Source organism: Bubalus bubalis, chromosome 2 (genome assembly GCF_019923935.1).
Source record: "Bubalus bubalis isolate 160015118507 breed Murrah chromosome 2, NDDB_SH_1, whole genome shotgun sequence".
Taxonomy (NCBI): domain Eukaryota; kingdom Metazoa; phylum Chordata; class Mammalia; order Artiodactyla; family Bovidae; genus Bubalus; species Bubalus bubalis.
Genome location: NC_059158.1, coordinates 69,241,735 through 69,263,587, shown reverse-complemented (window position 1 = coordinate 69,263,587; position 21,853 = coordinate 69,241,735). Strand labels below are relative to the sequence as shown.

Here is a 21,853-nt window from a genome sequence, read left to right as displayed (position 1 = left end):
CTTGTGTTTTCAAGTTAAGAGATATTAACCAGTACATTTCCTTATCCAACTTCATTCTTATTTTTCAAGTTACATTGTGTTTATATGAAAACTTGTCTTCTCTAATCTCCCAAATTAATCTCCTAAAGGGTCACATAACTATTAGCAATCAGGAAGGCAGGAGATTGAATACTGAAGTGTTCCAAGGTTAAGACTGCTTAAATTGTTAATTCTAAATTGTTAAATCTAACTACATCTGGATTCTTGTTTCATCTATTTAAAATTGTACTGGGAAAATTCTAAGTTTGGCCACACTCTTATGAGAATGGCCACACTCTTATGAGAATGACCACACATCCCAGTATGAGGCAACCCAAGTTTATGCCTGGGTTCTGGCTTAATCATTAATGACTCTTAAAAGGGTTCCGTTTTGATGATATATCATATAAATATCACCTATAAAGAATTTTAAACAGCTTCTTCTCTTAGTTTCCTAGGCTCCAAGAGGACTTTCTTCCATGCAAACTCAAGGTTAGAAAAGCAGTTAAATACTGATCTTGCTATAACAGAAACCTTAAAGTACACACCTTGACTTTTGGGACCCTACCTTCTGTCCCTCTTCCTTACTACTTTCTATTACTAGTTTAAATTTCACTTCTTCCTATGCACATCATGTGTTATTCTTCTGATAATCTCCTCTCCCCTCTTACCCACTTAGTGCTTAGCTGACTTGCAAGCACAGACCTAATTTGAAATATTAAATCTAATAAAAAATACTTGAAAGCTACTAATTAACTTACAAATCAATTATTGCAACCCAGTTCATTTGTCAGTTGGATACACCCCTTATGCTGATAAAAGAATTAAGTCAAAATTTATGCTTAAAAAATACTATTGAATAAACACTTGAATGAGTAAATAAATGTTTAGGAAAGTCATTTATAGACAAGATGTTTGGTATGAAGTAATAGAAACAATTTGATGCTACAAAAAGAAAGAGGATGATAACAAGATAAAAGGGAAGCAAATAAATTCAAATGTGTAATTATGTTTGAAAGAATCCCGCCACCCCATGGTTTCCCACAACAATCAGCATGTCCTAAGGCACCAATATTTATAACTCAGTCTACTGGATCATTTCTCTTCTTTTTACTGTAAAAATGTAACTTGGACTTTAGGATGGAAGTCATTACTATTTAAAATAAATTTTTAGAAATACATTTAGGAAACCAAAATACATCCATTTCTTCAAGAAAACATGCATCCATTTGCTTTCAACCTGTAATGTTCGGACCTGGCTAATGCTGTTCCCATTTTGTACAAAAGAGTCAAGAGTAAAAACTTAGAAGGGTGTACCCCTGCTTTTATTTGTTTCACAATTACCACGTTTTCAAGCATTGTGCCAGGCTCTGAAGCATTAGTGACTTCATTTGACCATTAACTCCTGCCCGATGAGGTACACTTTACAGATACAAAAACTGACTTTATACAGGTTATAGAACATTCCCACATAACTAATGAGAGTCAAGAGTCAAGGTTTGAACCTGTGACAGCCTGATGCCAAATCACAAACTCTAAATATTCCCTTCACATTTAACTCATTCGTGGTCGTTGTTTAAAGACTGCATTACCTGCACAGTCGAGCACAAACCCCATTAACGACTGATTCTCACAGCTTTAGAAAAACAAACTGAAGAGCTTTTAAAAACACCCCCATGCCAGTGATTCTGATTTAATCAAGGCAGAGCCTGGGGATTGGTACTATTTAAAAGCTCCCCAACTGATTCTTAGGGATGCATGGAGACCTGGACACCTGGCCCTCTGCAAATAGCTTGCTTGATTTCCAAAATGCTATTTCCTGAAAGTTATTCCAGCCACCCTAACCTCCAGACACCACAAGCAGGCCACCATTAGGCACTAATATTTACATAAGGAGATAACGCCTATTGAGGAATGAAACTTACTTATTTGGATTAAGATCTCTCTTTCCTCTTAAAAATGCTCAGCTTTTGTGGTTTGAGTATTCTCATCCCCATGCTGATTCTTGGATATGTTTTTAAATTTCTTAAAACTGTCTAATGTGGAGTTTGGAACTCATCTTTCCCTTCTCTGTATCTGCTGTAATTTTTATGAGACAGAGAAAGATGAAAATTCATAGAATATTAGCATAGGTCAACTAGGATTGTGTCTAGCTATTTCAGCCAATTAGAGCATGGACTAATGAGACTAATATCATGGCCTTCCTGTTGTCTAATTGGCTCTAGTATAGATTCACAAACACAAACTTTACCCTTAATCTTGGGTAGGCAATGCATAAATGCCAGTCATTATCTGTGGATCATTATATATATATATATGATCAACATATTACAGCTCTGTGAAAATCCAGTAGTATCATCTTCAAATGAAAACAAGAGTATATTTTATTTTTTTTAAGAGTATATTTTAGCAAGTAGCAGTACAGCCAAATTTAGGCCAACTAGAAGATAGAAGGAAAAATGTCTAATCAATAGTCGGCTGATCACAATATTAATCAAGTCATGCCACATTTCTGCAAGCTGATAGTGAATATAAGATAAAATCACTCCCACTTTAGCTCAGCTGGGATTTTGAAAATGTGTTAAATTAACATTCAAATTCAGCATTAAACCCCTAGAAGCAAGGGAATTCATAATAAACTGCCTATCATTTTATCATGACTTTGTATTCAATGCCAAAGGTAAGATCACCCAGAGTTGTGAGTTTCTCAGAGAACAAAACGTATGACATTTAAAAACCAACCCATTACAAAACAGGGTTAGCTCAGTGCAGCACTGAATACTGTTATTTGGGGATTTAAGGCATGCCTTACTAATATTTTAAAGTGGTCTTTCTCTCTCTTCCATTCCTTTTAATATGGTTGTGTGACTTGCATTGGGATATTTTTGAAGTTTTTATTTCACAAAGCTGAAATCCCATAAGGCCCTGGTGTTGTAAATGAACACTCAGGAGTAAGATGTGTGGAAGGATCTTATAAGAGGGACACTCAAGTGATTTGTGTTCAAAGCATGAATCCTTGAGAAGTGTATTCTAGCAAGTTCTGGAAGGAAAAACAAACCGTCAGTCAGGCACTAGGAATAATCATAGAGAGTCAATGCAATACCTGCTCAGAACTTGACCAAACACCAATTTTTCACCTTGACTGGGGGTTAAGGGGAAGGGCAACATACTGGATCATCATCCAATTACTTGGTGAAATGGCTCCTGCTTTACATCTTTTCCCACACAATAACTGTAGCTAGAAACCGTGAAGTCATCATCTGGCAGCCCTGTAAGCTTTTACTGTGATAATTTCTGATCATATCATATCTCTTCCATTTCCCCTTCACTTCTACCATCTTTTATTTTTATATGAATAGATCTCTAATTCTCAAAAGTAAACTATATATATGTTAAACAGTTCAAATGTACAAAAGGGTATAATAAAGTCTACTTCAAACCATACAAAAGGGACTATTGTTAAAAGTAATTCCACTTTGAATTCAGTCTGCAGTCTCTCTATGCAATCATTTATCTCATGAAATCATTTATCTCATCTTTCTTTTCGCTCTTCCTTTTTCCTCCTTTCCTCCTCCTTGCTCTATCCTCCCACCCTCTGTAAGTATATGTATGTATGTGTGTGCTCAGTCATTCAGTCATGCCTGACTCTTTGTGATCCCATGAACAATAGCCCACCAGACTCCTCTCTCCATGGAATTTTCCAGGCAAGGATACTGGAGTGGGTCTGCCATTTCATTCTTCTCTTCCTGACTCAGGGATCAGACTGGTGCCTTTTGCATCTCCTTCCCTGGCAGGCACATTCTTTCCCACCAATGTCATCTGGGAAGCACACACATATCTTTCACACATATTGCTTGTTTTACTTATATTTGTACACTATTCCATATCAATAATTATTTTACTATGTACTTTGTTCTATTCATTTAATTTTTAAAAATTGAAGTATAGTTGATTGACAATGTTGTGCTAATTTCTGCTGTATAGCAAAGTGACTCTGTTATGCACACATATACATTCCTTTCCATTATCTTTTATCCCAGGAGATTAGATATAGTTCCGTATGCTATACAGTAGGTAGAGGTGCCTTATTTTAAATTACTACATAATATCTGCTAAGCTTTGAATGTTTGTGTGATTCCAAAATTCATATGCTGAAATCCTAACACCTAGTGTGATGGTATTCAAAGGTGAAACCTTTGGGAGGTGCTTAGGTCATGAGGGTAGAGTCCTCATGAATGGGATTCATGTTCTTATAAAAGAAACGGGGATCTCACCTTTTTGCCATGTGAAGACACAATGAGAAATCTGGGATCTGGAAGAGGGCCCTCACTCAATCTTGTTGGCACCCTCTTCTCAGACTTTGGGATTCTAAAACTGTGAGAAATAAATTTCTGTTCTTCATAAGCTAGCCAGTCTATATGGTACCCAGGCTAAGACAATATCAAACAACATGGATGAACCATAATTATCATCACCTACCACTGGGTTTTTTTTTCTGTATTATCTTATTATAAATAATGTTACAATAAAATCTTGTATTTGTATACAGATACATGCAAACAATGTATTGCTCTGTGTATCTTTGTATGCATATGCAAGCATACATGCTGAACAGATCTGGGGTAGTAGAACTGATAGGCCAAAGATATGTATATTTTAAGTTTCGGCAGTTATGGCCACGTGGCCCTGCAAATACAGGAGCCAACTTACACCTCAATCACCAGTGCATGAGAATGTTCCCATGCCCTCATACTTGCTAATTCACTGTGATATTATAAGGTTTGATTTTGCCCATCTGAGAGGTAAGAAAAATAGTATCTCACTGTAATTTTAATTCAAGAATGAATATTTTTATGAGCAGCAATATCATGTAATTTATAGAGTTCGCCACAAGAATTCACAGATTCCGTATTCAATTATCCTATCCTTTAATCAGTGTTGAAAGGATATTATTTACTATGTGCCAAGTGTTGCTCTGAGAGTCACTACTTAAATTAGGACATAGTTCCTATCCCCAAGGCAGTCCAGCAGAAAAGGAAGACATTAAAATAATAATTAATATACACTGTAGTAAGTACAACAATAGAACATGTATACTGTTTGTATTAAAATAATAATATACATTGTGGTAAGTACAACAATAGAACATGTTTACTGTTTGGATTAAAATAATAATTAATACACATTGTGGTAAGTACATTAATAGAACATGTATACTGTTTAGATATAGAAATACTTAACTCTGGGTAAAGAGCTTATTTCTGAAATGTACCTTAACTATTTTTGCATTTTATAAACATATTCAATTGTGATAAGAATAATAAACATAACACCTTAGTCAGCAAGAAGCATAACTGTGGCAATTACAGCTAATAATTAAAGGTTCTGATTAGTTGAAAAATTATTTTAACTGGCACATCTATGCTTATAATCTACATACTGAAATAAGAGTATGCAGAATAGTTTATAAAATTTTGTCTTGCTTGATACAACAATGTTTTGGGGACTTACAACATTGTCTAAAAAATAAGTCAGCATATTTTCTCTCTGTCCATTTTGCAGATATTGTTTAGCTCTTTTGAAATCAAAGCACAAACTTTAGTCTGCTACCTTTTCTCCTCTCTCGACTCACTGAACTATTCAACATTTAATACATGGTGATTTCTATTAACTGTTGAATTTGTTATACCATGCTAAAGATGCTCACCTTTTAGTATGAGGTGTGTTAAGGATAGTTAATTATATTACACAGAAAGTCCTTTAAGTATTCAGATCCCATAAAATGTGATAATAATGTTAACATCATTGACTGGTAAAGCTACGACTTGATTTTTTAATTATCATTCTAACCTTTAGAAGCTGTCTTCCAATCAACAGGAAAGCTTTAAAACTTTATCTCTGGACTAAATTCAACTCACTGATCACATTCCCTTAATTTCCAAACCTCAACACATTGGTTATAGTCAACTGGTAAGTTCTCAGTGAAATGCAAACGTTCAGGCTGGGCCCACACAGAACTAGACAGAAGGAGTTGGTGTGGTGCACAGAAGCTGTGGAGTGAAGGTCTATGTCTGGCTTTCAGTTCTGTTCTCTTTAGCAAGCTGCTTATCCTTTTGTTGATTCTGATGTATTATTAGTACGATGAGCAAATACTACTTCTACTATCTACTTCCCAGAGTTACGGTAATGACCAAATGAAACAATGGATGGAAATAGATGAGGAGTCATAAACAATAAGGTTCTCTGATTCCCTTTAAAAATAACCCTTTCTTTCACACTCAATCCCAATTCTTCATGTAGCACCTACCTACCCAAAATCTTCTATGCTGTGCTACTCCATCTGGATCTCTCTACTCTCATCACTGTCTCCCACCAATATTCACCTTCTTTAGGTTTTATCTCTCAGACCCTAATTTTTACTAGAAGACAGCTATACCACAGGAAAGAATAATTGGTAAATAATAATGGACTACATTTATTAAAGCACTTGCCACATGCCAATCATAAAGTCATCACTAGGCAACCTTTCAGCTTTTCCTACAATAACTTCTGATTATCTCATATTTCTCCTATTTTCCTTCAACTTGTCATGCAAAGGCCTCTATATACAGTATTCTCACTCAATCTGTACTACAAATCCATGTAGTAGAGTTTATCATTATTCTTGTTTTAAAGATCAGGAAACCGAGGCTTGGAAAGTGAAGTAATTTACCCACACTCATGCAGCTAAGCTGTGGTGAAACTGGGCTTTGAACCTCACAGGAATTCCTTCCATTATCACTGTGCTCTGCTGCTCTTCTTAGATGCAGAACTAATGCAATCAACCAATGGTCACTCATATATATTAATTTAAACATGGGCATTGAACTATACAGCCTGAATTTGGAAGCTCATCTAAATTAACCATCCATCCAATCCTTATCCTCATTTATCACACACCTGAGTCACATTCTGTGTTTTTTGCTTCAATATCACCAATGAGGAATGTATTCTATATACCCAAAAGGAATCCCTTCATATTCAGACAGCTCTATTGTAAAGTCCTTTATATCAAGTGAAAATCTTCCTTCCTGAAAAGTCCATTTGTGAAAATCTTCCTTCCTGAAAAGTCCATTTCACTGATCTTAATTTTACCTGAAAGCTTCATTTAAAAACTATAATTCATATGTTTTAATACAGTAAATCCTCTAATGATCTCTTCTCCCTGATAAAGTATTCAGTGCACCTTGGCCATGGTGGTCCCTCTCAAATGAAAGCACCTAAACTCTTCATTTCTCTCAAACTCCAGGCATGCTCTGGCCAGTTGAGCAAACTTCATTGTTATAGATACTCTAGTTCTTCTAGTCCTACCCAAGACACCATTAAGATTGGGGTGGGGGTAATCCTATCATGGTTTTGACTTTTGTATGAGTTTACATCTCCTACATCTTTTTTCACTCCCTTTTCCATGTACTGTAGTTGAAACTGATCATGTTGAAGTTGGTTCATCTTTTTAAAACAACGGTTCTAAGTAGGTCTGCACATTATTATAGAGTCACCTTGGGAGCTTTAAAAATACTGATTTCTGGGTTGCGGTCAGAGATTCTAATGTATATGGTATGGGACATGGCCTCGATATCAAGATTTATATTAACTGTATTTTCCTATGTTTTTATTACTATCAGTTTTATATCATCCATAAATTTAAAGACATGGTAACCAATGTTCTCACCAAGTCACTGCAGAGTCCTGGAGCTTTACTTTAAGTTAATATTGGCCAGGTTCACAGACAGAGGTGCCTGACAGGCTACAGTCCATAGGGTCTCAAAGAGTCAGACATGACTGAGCGACTAAGCACAGCACACTTGGGTACAGGCATTCAAGCAGTTATAAATCCACTAAAGTACACTATTATTCAGACAACAGCTTTCTATTTTATTCACAAAATGACATCAAGAAAGATTTTGTTAAATATCTTATAGAAAAGCTAGTCTAGGACATGGTTAAAAGCATGGATTCTAGAGTCCAGCTTCCTGGGTTCAAATTCCAGCTGAGTTATTTGCATGACTTTGGGCAGGTAACCTAACCTCTCCATACTTCAGTTTCTGTAGTTGTAAATAGGTATAATAGTACTTACTTAGAGGGTTGCTATACAGATTAAAAGAGTATAAACATGTAAAGGTTCTGAAGCAAGAAATAGGTGTTAGAGATAATTTCCAAGCCATTCATGTTTCTCCTTACCCCAATTAAAGCATGATTCACAACCCAGTACAAGGTTTCTAACTATTGGGTACACATGACATCCACTGCTTGTTCTCCTTATTTGCATAAAGATGATTGTGTACCTCTTACTAGTTCAGTTCAGTCACTCAGTCGTGTCCCACTCTTTGCAACCCCATGAATCGCAGCACGCCAGGCCTCACTGTCCATCACCAACTCCCGGAGTTCACCAGACTCACGTCCATCGAGTCAGTGATGCCATCCAGCCATCTCATCCTCTGTCGTCCCCTTCTCCTCCTACCCTCAACCCTCCCATCATCACAGTCTTTTCCAATGAGTCAACTCTTCGCATGAGGTGGCCAAAGTACTGGAGTTTCAGCTTTAGCATCATTCTTTCCAACCTCATACCAAGGAAATAATTTTAATGAGCCCTGACTCTCCCATCTTCCCATACATAGAAAAGCACTAAATTCCTTGAGATGCTTCCTCCTAGGTTTGAGGTCCAATATTTCTAAGTCTACAGATGTAAAGTAGACACTTTCCAAATAGGAACAAAGGAAAATAAATCTCAACATTTGGAACACTGCCACCAACAGAAGGCACTCCCAGAAAGAGTCATCGATGAAGCAGTTAGAGGAACCAGCTGTCACCACAAGATTGTGACTTAGACACTGACAGCGGGGAATTGTTGCATCATTGTTGCGCATGCGTGCGCTGTCCTGTGTGACTCTTTTGTACTCCATGGGCTTCTCCAGAGGATCTTCCTGACCCTGACTGAACTTGGGTCTACTGAATTGCCGGTGGGCTCTTTACAGACTGAGCCACCAGGGAAGCCCAAGTGAAAAACATTAGCTTGCAAATATCTCCTGGAATGACCAACCTCAGGGAGGGAATGTGTTAATCTCTTCAGGCAGAGGGGCAAGGTTCCCTGAGGCAGGTCACCATGCATCACTATAATAACAAAAGTGAAGTGAAGTGTCTCAGTCGTATCCGACTCTTTGCGACCCCATGGACTGTAGCCTCTGTCCATGGGATTTTCCAGGCGAGAATTCTGGAGTGGGTTGACATTTCCTTCTCCAGGGGAAAACAAAGGTTAAAGTCAAAGAAACAGATCTATGAGTCAGAATTGGCTCATTCCTGCAACAATGCCCCAACTGTGGCGCCGGTGGCCCAATGGTAAAGAATCTGCCTGCTGATGCAGGAGACACAGAGGTGCACTTTGTATCCCTGTGTGGGGAGGATCCCCTGCAATAGGAAATGGCACCTCACTCTAGTATTCTTGCCTAGATAATTTCATGGACAACGGAGCCTGGTGGGCTACAGCCAATAGGGTCACAAGAGTCAGACACCAGACACGATACTTCCTCAACTCTTCTCCTTCTCTATAAAAGAACCTGACATCCTGACCCCAATAAGATGGGGGTTTTTTGACATATTAGTCTTCCATCTTCTTGGCCAATTGGCTTTCTGAATAAAGTAATATTCCTTGCCTCAAAAAAAAAAAAGTGTACCTCAAGTGTACAAAATCCAAAAGCTCCAGTTAAGCAAGAGTTAACTAATTTATTATGGATGCAGTATTATCCATTGTACAATAATAGAAGTACATAAAATGCACACAGATATCAGAAACAGAAGCCCCTGTGGATTCATTTCTGAATTTGCTACCTCCTGAATATTTTGAAATTACTCAAAACTCAGGCGCCCTTTCCCAGTATCTCCCCCACCAAAAAAAAAAAAAACTTGAGTGAAGAAACACCACTTTAACTTACTGAAATAAACACAACATTTCTAGATATAAAGCCATTTCCTCTATCATCTTGTAAAAAATCAACACTACCAAAGAATGAATCAGAGAAAAAAATAGAACTAGAATTACCATAGATCTCCAAGTGAAATTCACACGCCAGTTCTGAAATGTCAGCAAAATGATGTTCAGCTAAATGCCCCAGTGGTATTGCAGACTCCCTGGATGAAATAAGACAGAAGTCTCCTCACTCTGACAGAATAGGCATTCCCTGTGGGAGGCATGAATTTATTATTCAACTGCCATGTGCCAAGAAAATACAGCTATTGAATAATATCATCTTTTAGGAAATTAATAGATATGGAGTCTGCCAAACTACTGGCAACTTTTACTTAACCACCAGTGCCTTTTCTAATAATTTGAGAACAATTTCATAGGAAAAAAAAAGTTTTTTGATGGTATTTAGTGATAGAAATTTAGATTACTGATTCACATTGGCATTTGGTCAACAAAAGTACCACACGGCCAAATAGGACTGACGTAAGTAGGAGGACATTGGAGCTGATATGGAGCCAAGAATAGAATGATATTTAAGGTAAGGAGGAATCAGAATCTTTTCCCAAATGGTACAGTTTAGATGCCAGAAAAGGCCACCAATATTATTCTAAACAATTAGAAGTAATGTGTAACATTACAGTAACATTTGTGACTAGGCAAAAGTAGAAAAGAGACTGATGATGGGAGGCCAAAAATACTATCTTCTGATATCCAAAATAACAAAATTGAAATAGTCATATACCATTAATAGGCATGAAAAATTGGAAGTCAAATATAATTTGTCCTAGGACAATAGACATTGAGAAATTAACTAGATCATGGAGGTGAGGGGGTTACCATTGAACTGAAAGAAGATATGATTTACTGAGCAGTTCCTTATTGGGCTGGTAGTGTTAATCCATTTCTAAACCTGTGTTAATTGCTCTCAGACTCAACTGATCCATCTGGGCTCAAAACAGGCTTCCTGGTCTGACATGTCACATGACTACAGAACTGGGGTGGCATCTTAGACTGGGTATAAAAAGTGTAGCTTGAAGAAATTATTCTGAACATTTGCCTCTACATTACTGACTAAGCAACTGAAAGATATTCTAACACAACATTCTGTTACAGTATATAGGATTCAGTTCTCCATATATTTTCTCTCATTTTGAGAATCAAATTAGATACTGATGTCTAGTCACTCCTGTTGGGGATATTTACAAAAATAGTGGTAGGGGAAGGGAGATATTAAGAAGTGAAAAGAGAGAAGAAAAGTAATGGAAAAGGCTAAGTGAACAGAGAGAATTTTGCAATACAGTCTTAGGTGAGATCTAGCAAGATGAGCCTTTATTCTCCTCTAGGGAGGTTGCCCAGCTATGTAAGAGTGACATTCAGAGCTGAGATAGAATAACTCTAGGCTGGGAGTAGGATTTTTGATAAATAATTCAGCATCTGTACAATGGATAGTGCACTAATATAAAGTTGTAATAAGAATTCAATAAAACCTGCCTATAAATATTTTGATATTGTATAAGGCATATAGTAGGTACACAATAAATATTATGTTTATTCTATTTTACTCAGCTTTGGTACATTGAATAATCCAAGGATCCTTCTAAGTCAAGTTTTCAAGATACACTGCTTCCCTGAGAAACCTAGGAAATAGCAGTCCAAAATATGAGCCTTAAAATCAAAAGGACAATTAATACAGAATAAAATTCAGATGGAGGGTGGAAGGGCCTTGAAGGGGGGACCTCTCATTATGCAACAAAATAAAATTAATTTATAAGTATCTCAAACCTGTTGAGTGAGAAAATCCTGAAAATGTCCTGGTTGGCAAAGGATTTCAACAATCAGAAATTAATTGTACAATTCTCGTTATTTATTTAAAATCTTACTGACAGCTATTATTCAATGTGCTATCTTTATTATTTTATCTCAGTAATGACAAGCTTTCATAGCCTTACTCATGATTTCTGCTCCAACAATCCTATTTTTTATACCATTTGAAGTTTCTCAAACAGAAACTTTATTATAGGAGTTTCCTGGCATAAACTCTAACTGTAGAAACTGATTGCTTTTACAGAAAAGAGAAACCTCCACTTGAGCTTTAGAGCTTCAGACCCAGTTTTCCAGGTAATAATTAGAAACTCAACTTCTTATATAGAACCAGGTAGGGTTCCCATATTAAATACAGGGCTGCTGCTGCTGCTGCTAAGTCGCTTCAGTCGCGTCCGACTCCGTGCAACCCCATAGACGGCAGCCTGCCAGGCTCCTCTGTCCCTGGGATTCTCCAGGCAAGAATACTGGAGTGGGTTGCCATTTCCTTCTCCAATGAATGCATGCATGCAATGTTGCTTCAGTCGTGTCCGACTCTGTGTGACCCTAAGGACAGCAGCCCACCAGGATCCTCCGTCCACAGGATTCTCTAGACAAGAATACTGGAGTGGGCTGCCATTTCCTTCTCCAATAAATACAGGGCAGTAACTCAAATTTGCATTTCAGCTAAACAACAAATAATTTGTAGCACATGTATGTCCTAAATATTTTATGGGACATACTTATATTAAAAATTATTCATCACCACAGCAACATACCTCAAAATAAACAACAGAGTATATAGATTTGTTGTTTAGTTGCTAAGTCATGTCTAACTCTTTTGTGACCCCATGGACTGTGGCCCACCAGGCTCCTCCTCCATCTATGGGATTTCCCAAAGAAGAATACTGGGGAAGGTTGCCATTTCCTCCTCCAGGGGCTCTTCCCTGACCCAGGGATTGAACCCACATCTCCTGCATTGGCAGGTGGATTCTTTACCACTGAGCCACCAGGGAAATCAGAGTATATAGATAGTCCAAACTAATTACTGAATGTATACAACAGGAAAACTCAATGAACTTGAAGAGTACTTGAAGGCTGACTTCATCTGCTGTATTTCATAACTAATCATTTTTAAAATCTGCTAAAGGAAATTCCAGATTGCTATCTCTTGATAGAAAAGTGAAAAGATGCAGGTACATCACTGAGATTCATCATAACTCATCATAACTTTCTAAATCCTTCTTGTGAAGAGAAATTGCTACTAAGACTCCAGGCAGATATGCTAAATTATCCTTCACTTCCTCTAATGAATTTTCCATGATCTGTGTAATATGACAAATTTCACTATTCTAAGAGAATTCTGACGTTCTAAAACATCTTTAAAGGTTTCGTGTACTAAACACATTACATCATCAGGAATTTCAGAGAAAAAAATCTCAATGCCCTTTTAACCTTCTAATTCTCAACTCACAAACCCAATTTGTTTCATGGGCTTTGGGGAAGTGAGAAATATAAGACTTATTTGTAAGTCAAAATCTAAAATGAAATACCCTTGACTATCTGATGATGACTTGTGACATGACATTCCCAAAAGGACAGAAGAAAAACAGTTTAAAATTAGGCTTCATCTAAAAACAGAAAATCTAATTGTAATGGCACATAATATGTCCCTGCATTTCAATAAATAACACTTTATCTTGAATCCTTAATCATGTGAGATCACTTAACCTAGGCAATGATCCAAGGATTAACAAGAAAAGAAAATCAGGAAGTGCAAGATATTAAAAGCATTTGCAGTTCCATGGTCAAAATCAAATGAAAGAAAAAGTATAATAGCTCCATTTCAATGTATCCAAATTTACCTGTTTAGCTTTATTTCTACCATGCAAAGAATAAACCCAAGAATAAACATTTTATTAAATGTCTTAGTAGTTAATTTTGATCACCTCTGTTTCTAAATGCATTATTACCAGCAAAACTTTCAACAAGGGTTATTTTCTGATGGAAAGAAAATGCTAAGGAAATCATTCTCACAATATTTGCTTATACATTTCATCTTTTATCACTCTGTGAGAACAAAAACTATTTTTAATATTTCTATAATTTTAGCATCTGAGAACTTTTGCTGTTTAAGATGAGGCAGTTGTATGAAAGAAGATATTTTTTTTAACATTTTAATGTATCTTCAGACAATGTAATTTTGTTCCTTAACTAAACCTCTTCATAGCACATATATGTATAATGAAGTATGGGTAGTTTATATCAACTATAAAATATATAAAAGCCTTACCCTCTCCCACAGTGCTCTAGAATGTGTTAACAAAGAAGCAGATAAGCCTAATGATGAATGACACGATATAGTCAGCACTAATAGAGTGGTTTTCTACAAATGCATTGAGAAAAGATGAACAAATACTTTACATTTCGGAACATGGCCATTTTGATGTCACATGTCAAGTAAGGTACAAAGTGGTAAATGTTAGCAACTTTAAATCTGTAGGTCCTGGATCAAACAGCATAAAGGAACTTTGGAGGAATGACAATGCATTCTAGAAGGTAGACTGGGTTGAAGGTAAGAGTCTCTTCTTGAGAGTCTAATGAGGTCTTCCCCTCCCTCTGCTTCACAAAAATTTATCTCCTAGAGACACCTTAGCAGAAGCTATCAGCTTTGACAGAACACCGAAATCCTGGCAGTGAACCATAAATTGACCATTACCATAAAAAGAGCTGCTAAATGAGAAACCATGTGCTCAGTATAAAACTAATTTCATGCTTTCAAAAGCACACAGTGGCTTCAAGCAAGATAGTGGCCCTGGGACTTGCTGAGACAGATTGGCGAACACAAACGGTTTGCTCCTGATGTGTGTGCTTAGCCAAGCTTTACATGTACTGGCAGTAAACGGGGTTCTCGAATCTTCCGTCAAACAAATACACACTTATCTATAACTTTAGAGCTGAAAGCTATAAAACAGCTGCCTTGAATAAATTTAGCAGGAACACACACACACACATATATGTATACCCCATGGGCCATGCTAGCTTCCAATCAAATAAAAATAGATTTCTCTGCAGACCTAACATACTAAACAGGCACTTAATAAGCATACTGCTATTGAATACATCATAACTGTCACAGTCCTTTCTTCTTTAGAAACAGCTTCTCATCACATAGGAATTAGAGTTTAGAAGAGCCTAAGCAAGAGGACTCCATCTACTTGGAAGCTAACTTTGAGTTTGCCCTTATCAGGCTGGTGTTCAAATACTCTATACTGATAAAGCCACATCAGACCTGTCTCGGCGTGATTATCTACTCATTTAACTCCTCACATGAGTGTCAGCCCTTTATTTACATTTAAATGATAAAATCTGCTACATTTAAAATGTCACATCTAATTAAAACATGCTTTATGAAGAAATGCTGCTAATTTTCTCCTCCTCTCATTGAATATAACATCTCTGAAAATCAATTACTTTAGATTGTCCAGTGCATGACAGGTCATAACTTTTAATTATTAATAATGTCAAGCTTAACAAGGTGTCAACTCCAGCATGCAATCTATTTCACTTACTTTCTTAGTTATCTCATAAATATCCGATGTTTCCTGCTATACATTTTTCACATCAAAGATTCTACAAAGTACATTTAGTTCATAGCCTTATTATCTACAACTGAAGTACATAATAACACTGCTAATTGCCTACTTTTAGTAATGACAGCAAATAACATAATATCACTGACTTGTTCCGAATGTTTAAAATGCAAAGGAAGTCACCTACGGGTAAGATGTCCTCGGCAAACAGCTAGCACAGAATAAAAAGAACACTGTTACATCCATTTAAGGAGTTACTTCCCCCCAAATTATAGAATCATATATATGGCTCTTCACTGCTACCCCTTCAGATCTGTCAGCACGACATGATAAACAACTGACAACTCCACAGGATTCAACACAGCATTCAAAAGAATCTGCTGACACCCCAGAGCCCAACGTCCAAGTTTTAGAATAAAAATGCTCACCTCTGCTAGGAAGTCCACTCCACATCTTGGCAGGGCTTTCACCAGCTTCAAGAACCACCAAGCTGGATAAACAAAACTTCCAGGATGTGACCAGTGTAACACGGGGCTACGGAGACTCGGCTCCAGCCCCGATGATCTGTGCGACAGCACCACGCTCTATCAGTGCGGCTCCAAACCTTCCCAGATGCCGGCTTATTGCACTGCTCATTGAAAATCCTTTACACGCTGGCAACGTTTTAGGGAAGGACAAGCACACTCTGAGTCATTTGTAAAGAAAACAGAGCAATTTCAATTCTGTATCTCCATGCGTGCTGCAACCAGAAGCACTGTCAACCTGCAAGTCTGAGGTGGGTTTATGCCGAGAAACAGGCAACCTAAGCCTTCATTATCAATGCATGAAATCAGCCACTGTGATCAAATTCAAGCAAACCACGAAAAGGATATGATTATGAAAGGCTCCACAGATTTAGCACCAAACCTTGTGGAATGAAGAAATCGTCTATTGCAATTGTGTAAATGTTAAAAATAGCTCTGGCTTTTCAACAATGAGCAAAATACAGAGAAGAAATCAGTAGTCTATATTATAAGGACCTATCATAAAAGCTACAAAAAAACAAAATAGCTGTAGATCCCTGGGACTTTTCTACAGACAAATGAAATCACTAGAGGCTATTACAACTGTAACAAAAAAATTTTTTTAATATATTTGACACAGATGTCGTTAAAAAGCAAGTTAAATATCCATTAACCCCCGAGTGCCTGTCCCTAAATTAAAATAATAATAGTAAAAATGTGCAGGGTTATGCCAGGGCAAAATACTATCAATTTTACTCCAAGATGAATTTTTAAACAATAAACATTTAAATATATTTAGTCTGTGTAATGAGAAAATATACGTACAAGGTAGAGAATATTTTTAACCCCATAGTCTGTCATTGCTTATTACGTTTTTTAAATCTACAGCTCATTAAATCCATACATCCCTAACCCAGCCACCCTCAAATTTATACCTTTACCTTTCACCAGCCTTCCTCTTTTATTAGTAAAATATAAGATGCAAGAGCCAGTTGACATAGTTTTAAAAAGGCACAAGGTGGCTAAATCCCAGAAAATAGCAGCAATGATTTGAGATAACAAAATACAGAGCTTTGACATGTGCATGCAAAGTGCAAAGTAAAAGGGACATAAAACATCTATCAAAAAAATAATTAAAATGACTGGGAGAAATTCCTAGTAGGCAGCATTGACAAAGCACATATTTAAGGTTCTATTCAAATTTTTAAAAATGAGTTTTAGGTTCTCATTGAGACTCTAAGGCAGAGCAAATCAGGATCTAGTAAGTGCAATTCCTGATTTGCAGATCTTCTACAGATAACTGCATTCAATTGTTATAATACTCACAGCTCTTAGGTGTAGATATATTTAGTAGTATCTAATCTAAAACATCTGTATAAAAATAAAAACTACGCCACAGCACATATTTACAGAACACAGCTGCTGGAGCAACATTAAACATTAAACTCCCATGAGTAGTCTCATGTCCCTAGTGTGGAATTGACTCCTGACAGGACACCAGCTGCATGTTCTTCCTTGAAAATAGTGACAGACATATATGAATGGAGATGCACGTGTGTGTTGAAGGGGGAGAAAATGTACTAAATCTTTATGATCACTTTTGCCGCCTGAATTCCATTCATTTAGTGTCTCATGAATCCCCTAGGACAACAACTGAATGGACTATGAGAAATGGCATTGGGTATCACTGATTCAGAAATGATTTCATGTCATCTCTCTCTGGTATTCTGTACTTTTCTTGTCTTAGAAGATAGTCTATGAGATATTGTGTCCCTAGAACTCATATTATTATTATAATACATGCAACTCCCTGGTAGTAAGAAAATAGCTTAAAATAAAAACCAAAATATTTAATTATAGGTCCTCAGTCCCTTATCTAAAACCCCTAGTGCCAGATGCATTTCAGAATTCAAATGCTTTCAGATTTTATAAAGATAACACTCTGCTTTACTGTGAATTATATAATACTCCAGTAGAGTAGAGGGCAACAGTCTATAATCAGACATAATAACAATTCTGCAGCACAATATGTGCATATTAATACTAGACAGGATAAATAAAGACTACTGTTAACCTCACATCAGTTCAGGTCAGGATTTGCCATCAGTATAAATTACAAAACCTTCTAATTTTCAGAGTTTCTTAGTTTTGGGGAACTGCAGGTAAGAGATTATGGATGTGTACAAATGTTCACCTAAACTACTAGAAGGTTATGGGTTGGAAAGTGGTACCTCAGCAGTATTTTCTGGCTCAGGCAAGAGATTTGGAGATGAGTACTGCTTTAACAGGATAAGGAAAAAATACGAGAAGGTGCTATTAAGACTGAGACACAAAGGGGAGCAGAGATGTCGCTATAATGCAAGACAACAAAACTAGAACGTGGGAACAGAAGGCAAGAAGAAGCCATTCAGAATTACTGTGCCAAGAAATTATGAAATAAAACGATGATAACCAACCACTCATTGATCACCTACTCTATACTCAGTAATGTGAAAGGAACTTGACATAATACTTTATAATTTTCAAAAGGAAATTTTAAAAGGAAAATGTGTTTTCAGAATGAGGCATAAGATGTTGGTTTATCTCACCCTTTTCTCATTGTACCCCAAAACAAAACATCCACAGTATTAAACATCACATGTGAGAATGTCAGAAAAAACAACAAACAAAAAAAATAAGCTTTATCTTCTGAAGTAAAGGTCCATATTTTATTTTATACACTATTTGGGATAGGAGTTCCTTAAAGTCACTTACAGAAAAAAAGTAACACTCTACAATCTATATTCAAACTGCATAACATTAAAGCCCATTTAAAAAATAGATTCTTAAGACACATGAATATTATGTTGTGTTTACTTGGAGTTTTCCTATGAGTCTATTTCTCAAATAGAGACTTTTTTATACTAAGTAAACTGAAGAGTATTAACACAGCAAAGCATTGACACTGGACTTAAGACTTTAGACCTACAGAATATTCATCATCTTCTATGAGATCTCTTCAAAAAATAAAAAGTTTCAGTTATAACACATAGGAAGGACAAGTCTAGAGTTCTAATGTACAGCATGATGATGGAAATAATACTGTATTGAACACAACTGATCCTTGAACATTGCCAGGGAGAGGAGTCTGACCCTCCTCACAGTGGAAAACCCAAATATAATTTATATAGTCGGTCTTCCTTATCTGAAGCTCCTCCATATTCAAGGCTCCTCATATTCAGTTTCTCTGTATCCACAGACTCAACTAATTGCAGATTGTCTAGTACTGTAGGGTTTACTAGCAAAAAGATCCTGCGTATAAGTGGACTGCAAGGAGATCAAACCAGTCAATCCTAAAGGAAATCAATCCTGAATATTCATTGGAAGGCCTAATGCTGAAGCTGAAGCTCCAATAATTTGGCCACCTGATGCGAAGAGCTGACTCACTGGAAAAGACCCTGATGCTAAGATCAAAAGCAGGAGGAGAAGGGGACGACAGAGGATGAGATGGATGGATGGCATCACCGACTCAATGGTCATGAGTTTGAGGAAGCTCTGGGAGTTGGTGATGGACAGGGAAGCCTGGCGTACTGCAGTCCATGGGGTCACAAAGTCAGACACGACTGAGCAACTGAACAACATCAGTGGGCCTATGCAGTTCAGACCTATAGTGTTCAAGGGTCAAATGAACTGGAAATTTGCTGAAAGCTAGATTTCAGGTGCTCCCATTACACACAAAAGAAGCGATATATGAAGAGACAAATATATTTAATTAGCTTGACCGTAGTAATCACTTCACTATGTGTTTATCCAATCATTATGTTGAACACCTTAAATATATACAACTTTTATTTTTAAAAAATTAACAACTATAGGTGTGTGCTACTAAGTCGCTTCAGTCGTGTCTTGACTCTTTGTGACCATTTGGACTGTAGCCCTCCAGGCTCCTCTGTTCTTAGGAGTCTCAAGGTAAGAATAATGGAGTGGGTCACCAAACCCTCCTCCAGGGGATCTTCCTGACCCAGGGATCAAACCCGTGTCTCTTATGTCTCCTGCATTGGTAGGCAGGTTTTTTACCACTAGCACCACCTGGGAAGTCCTCCAAAACTATAGTTACCCCCTCAAATAAAAGCCTTTCCTGAGTGCCTTTTTGGGAACCAGACTTGCAGTGGGGAGGAATCCTAAGGGTGTTTGGGAGAAAAATGGTCTTCCTATTCACTATACAAAGTATAATGGAATATGTGGCTCTAATGTTAGTATCTAGAATACGATCCCAAGTCATGTGCCTGTGAAAAAAGGCAATAGCATTTATTCATTTCTGACAGTACCACATAATTTGGCCAAATCCTTCTTTAGCAACCAAAATAGTGCCCTGGTGGTATGATGAAATCCTTGCAATTTCTAAAAGTAACTGATTATTTGGAGCCAGTAACTGCCCAGGAATAAAGTCAACATCTCTTTACATCATGTCCACATAAGAAAAGAAAAACTTTTAAGAATCTGTGGGCCAACATCTCTGAGCTTGCAGGACAGGCTCACCAGAGACAATCTCTTGAAATGAAGGGGGCCAACGTGATGGAAAATGCCATCATATGCAGCCCCTAAAAAATACTATACCCAGACCACCCAGTTCCTCCAGACTCCTCATGCGATCAGGAGAAGTGCAAACATGTTTCTCAACTCGCCTTAAGAACCGGATCTAGAAAACCTGTGATGACCGAGGAGGAACAGCACCCCCGTGGTCAGCGGTACCATTGTACAAGGTTGTCTAGCCTGGAACAATGTCCAACAGCCTCCTTGGCTCTGATGCCAACAAGCTATGAAAGGAGAACATCTGTGTGAAGAAAGGCCGTCAGTCAGGGTGACCATACGCTCATCCCCCAGTGAGAATCTGAACTCAATAACTTTAGTTCCTATTGAGCCAGCTACTGAAAACCTTTCTCCTTAGATAAGCTAAAATAGATCATAAATGTATTCTATTGTGAGACACCCATATTTAGGGTGCCTTTGATGATTCAGATCACTCAGCCACCCAGACTTAGCATGACAGTCTTTAAATTTCAAAATCTAAAAATTTTAAATCTTAATTACTTAAGGACTGAAACCCAAGATGATGTAAAACAAGTTGTCTGTTAATAAATATGATACATGTAAAAGTTCATAGTTCAAAGTATTCTTAAAGCAAAAGACTGTCCTTCACTAAAATAGGGCCAATCACTCCTATTAATTCTTTTTTTAAAAAAGTTCCAAACTCCTTTACATATCAATTCCTTAGGGCTCTGTACTTATATAATCGACATCCTTCTTTAACATTTCTTATACCACATGTACAGAATATAGAACTGTTTTATAAGGACTTTTAAAGGTAACCTGAGGTATAGTTCTAGATTTCTGACACAATCTGTAATGGCTAGGCTCTATCTCAAAACATTTTGGAGGTCTGGAATTATACCTTGAGCCTTCATCCTATTCCAAATTGCTGTACTCTCACTCATAAGCAATTTCTACCTCAATAAGTCCTGCAATATAAAACTCAATTGAATTTACCTGGGGAGTACAGATATGGGCCACTAACTCTATTCTTGTTTGGAAGAATTACAATTTTGCAAAATTCTTAGAAACTTATACTGATCAATACTGGATAAGACAAAGAGTCAGAAAAATAGATAAATATTCTCTCTACTGCGTCATCATTGGGTCTGAATTATTCCAAGAGATAATTCCTGTACTCTCTCATAAGAATCTGGGATTTATACCAAAGAAATCATATGCTCTATTTTCAATGATCTCATTTGTGATAGTTTGACCAAGACTTTTTCCCCTTCCAAGTCTGTCCCTTCCTGCAAAACTATAGAAATTACATGGGCTCTATCTAATAAATGAGTTACACAGTAATTCCTCCATGAAAAGATTTTATGGACTTATAACTAAAAGGTCTAAGGAAATAGGTGCATTGAAAA

At 37.0% G+C, this 21,853-nt stretch overlaps 1 protein-coding gene across 4 annotated transcripts in view; it reads right to left on the bottom strand.

Annotated features, from left to right (window-relative positions):
• Positions 1 to 21,853, bottom strand: part of ZNF385B (zinc finger protein 385B) — a 488,263-nt gene that overhangs the window by 327,606 nt on the left and 138,804 nt on the right. Inside the window, exon 1 of one of the 4 annotated variants that reach the window (XM_025274013.3) lies at positions 15,840 to 16,029. The exons of the other annotated variants lie outside the window; for them this stretch is intronic. Coding sequence (XP_025129798.1) covers positions 15,840 to 15,864 — 25 coding nt within the window. The 5' untranslated portion in view covers positions 15,865 to 16,029. Of the gene's footprint in view, positions 1 to 15,839; positions 16,030 to 21,853 lie in introns of those variants that run through there. 4 annotated transcript variants of the gene reach the window in all.